General features: G+C 37.5%; 1 protein-coding gene across 1 annotated transcript; it reads right to left on the bottom strand.

Annotated features, from left to right (window-relative positions):
• Nucleotides 1-53: 53 nt before the first annotated feature.
• Nucleotides 54-308, bottom strand: LOC111385090 (cytochrome b-c1 complex subunit 8-like). The gene has a single exon (XM_023009457.1). The coding sequence runs from the start codon at nucleotides 282-284 to the stop codon at nucleotides 105-107; it is 180 nt and encodes a 59-aa protein (XP_022865225.1). The 5' UTR covers nucleotides 285-308; the 3' UTR covers nucleotides 54-104.
• Nucleotides 309-784: the final 476 nt, after the last annotated feature.

Here is a 784-nt window from a genome sequence, read left to right as displayed (position 1 = left end):
AGAGTTTAATAACAGCAGCTGCATGCAAAATCATGGCCAGTAAAAGCAGATAAAACATAGAATTTTCAGAATCTGTGCTCCATCTTCTCCTTTTCCTGATACCACTACACATAGGAGTATGTTCTGATGAGAGGGCCAAGGAGAAGGATAGCACTGATCCAATTTTCAGAGATCTTGTGGTGGATCTTACCAGGCAAATCTTTCCAGAGGCCCGACATCACCTTTTGCTGGAATGGAAACAAGGCGTAAACCACTGCCTTCATTCTCACCAGCTGCTTACCCATCACTTTCTCTCTCTAGAATGCACAGTAGTTTCTGGCAGAGAGAGGGGCGATAATAGAGAGAGAGAGTCGAACTTCCAGTGAATAGAGGGGGGGGGGGAATTGAGATTGATATAATTAGGGTTTGAAATTGTTTTACTTAATTAATTTTCAAATATATTAATTAAATAAAAAAATTTCTGATTTGTAAAATATTAACATGATATCTCATTTATGAAATAGGAATTTTTAATCTATTAGAATCTGTAATTTCCACAACATTTAAACCAACCAAGTAGCCAGCATATTTTAGTGGATCAAGCCTAATTTTATTTTTTTTTTAAGAAAAACAAGAGGCCCAACACAAAAGAAATGGCCCAAAATAAAAAAAAAAAGGTCTAATCCATTTACTGTCATCTTCATCTTCCAATTTCCACCTGCATGCAGTTACCTTCAAGCTTCCTCCTTGACTGCAATGCTCTCGACAGTGACTGTAAATCTAGTGGGGGCAATTATGGGTTCGC

This window comes from Olea europaea, unplaced genomic scaffold (genome assembly GCF_002742605.1).
Source record: "Olea europaea var. sylvestris unplaced genomic scaffold, O_europaea_v1 scaffold30874, whole genome shotgun sequence".
Classification (NCBI taxonomy): Eukaryota; Viridiplantae; Streptophyta; class Magnoliopsida; order Lamiales; family Oleaceae; genus Olea; species Olea europaea.
Note: the sequence above shows the minus strand (reverse complement) of the source record. Positions and strands in the feature narration are given on the sequence as shown.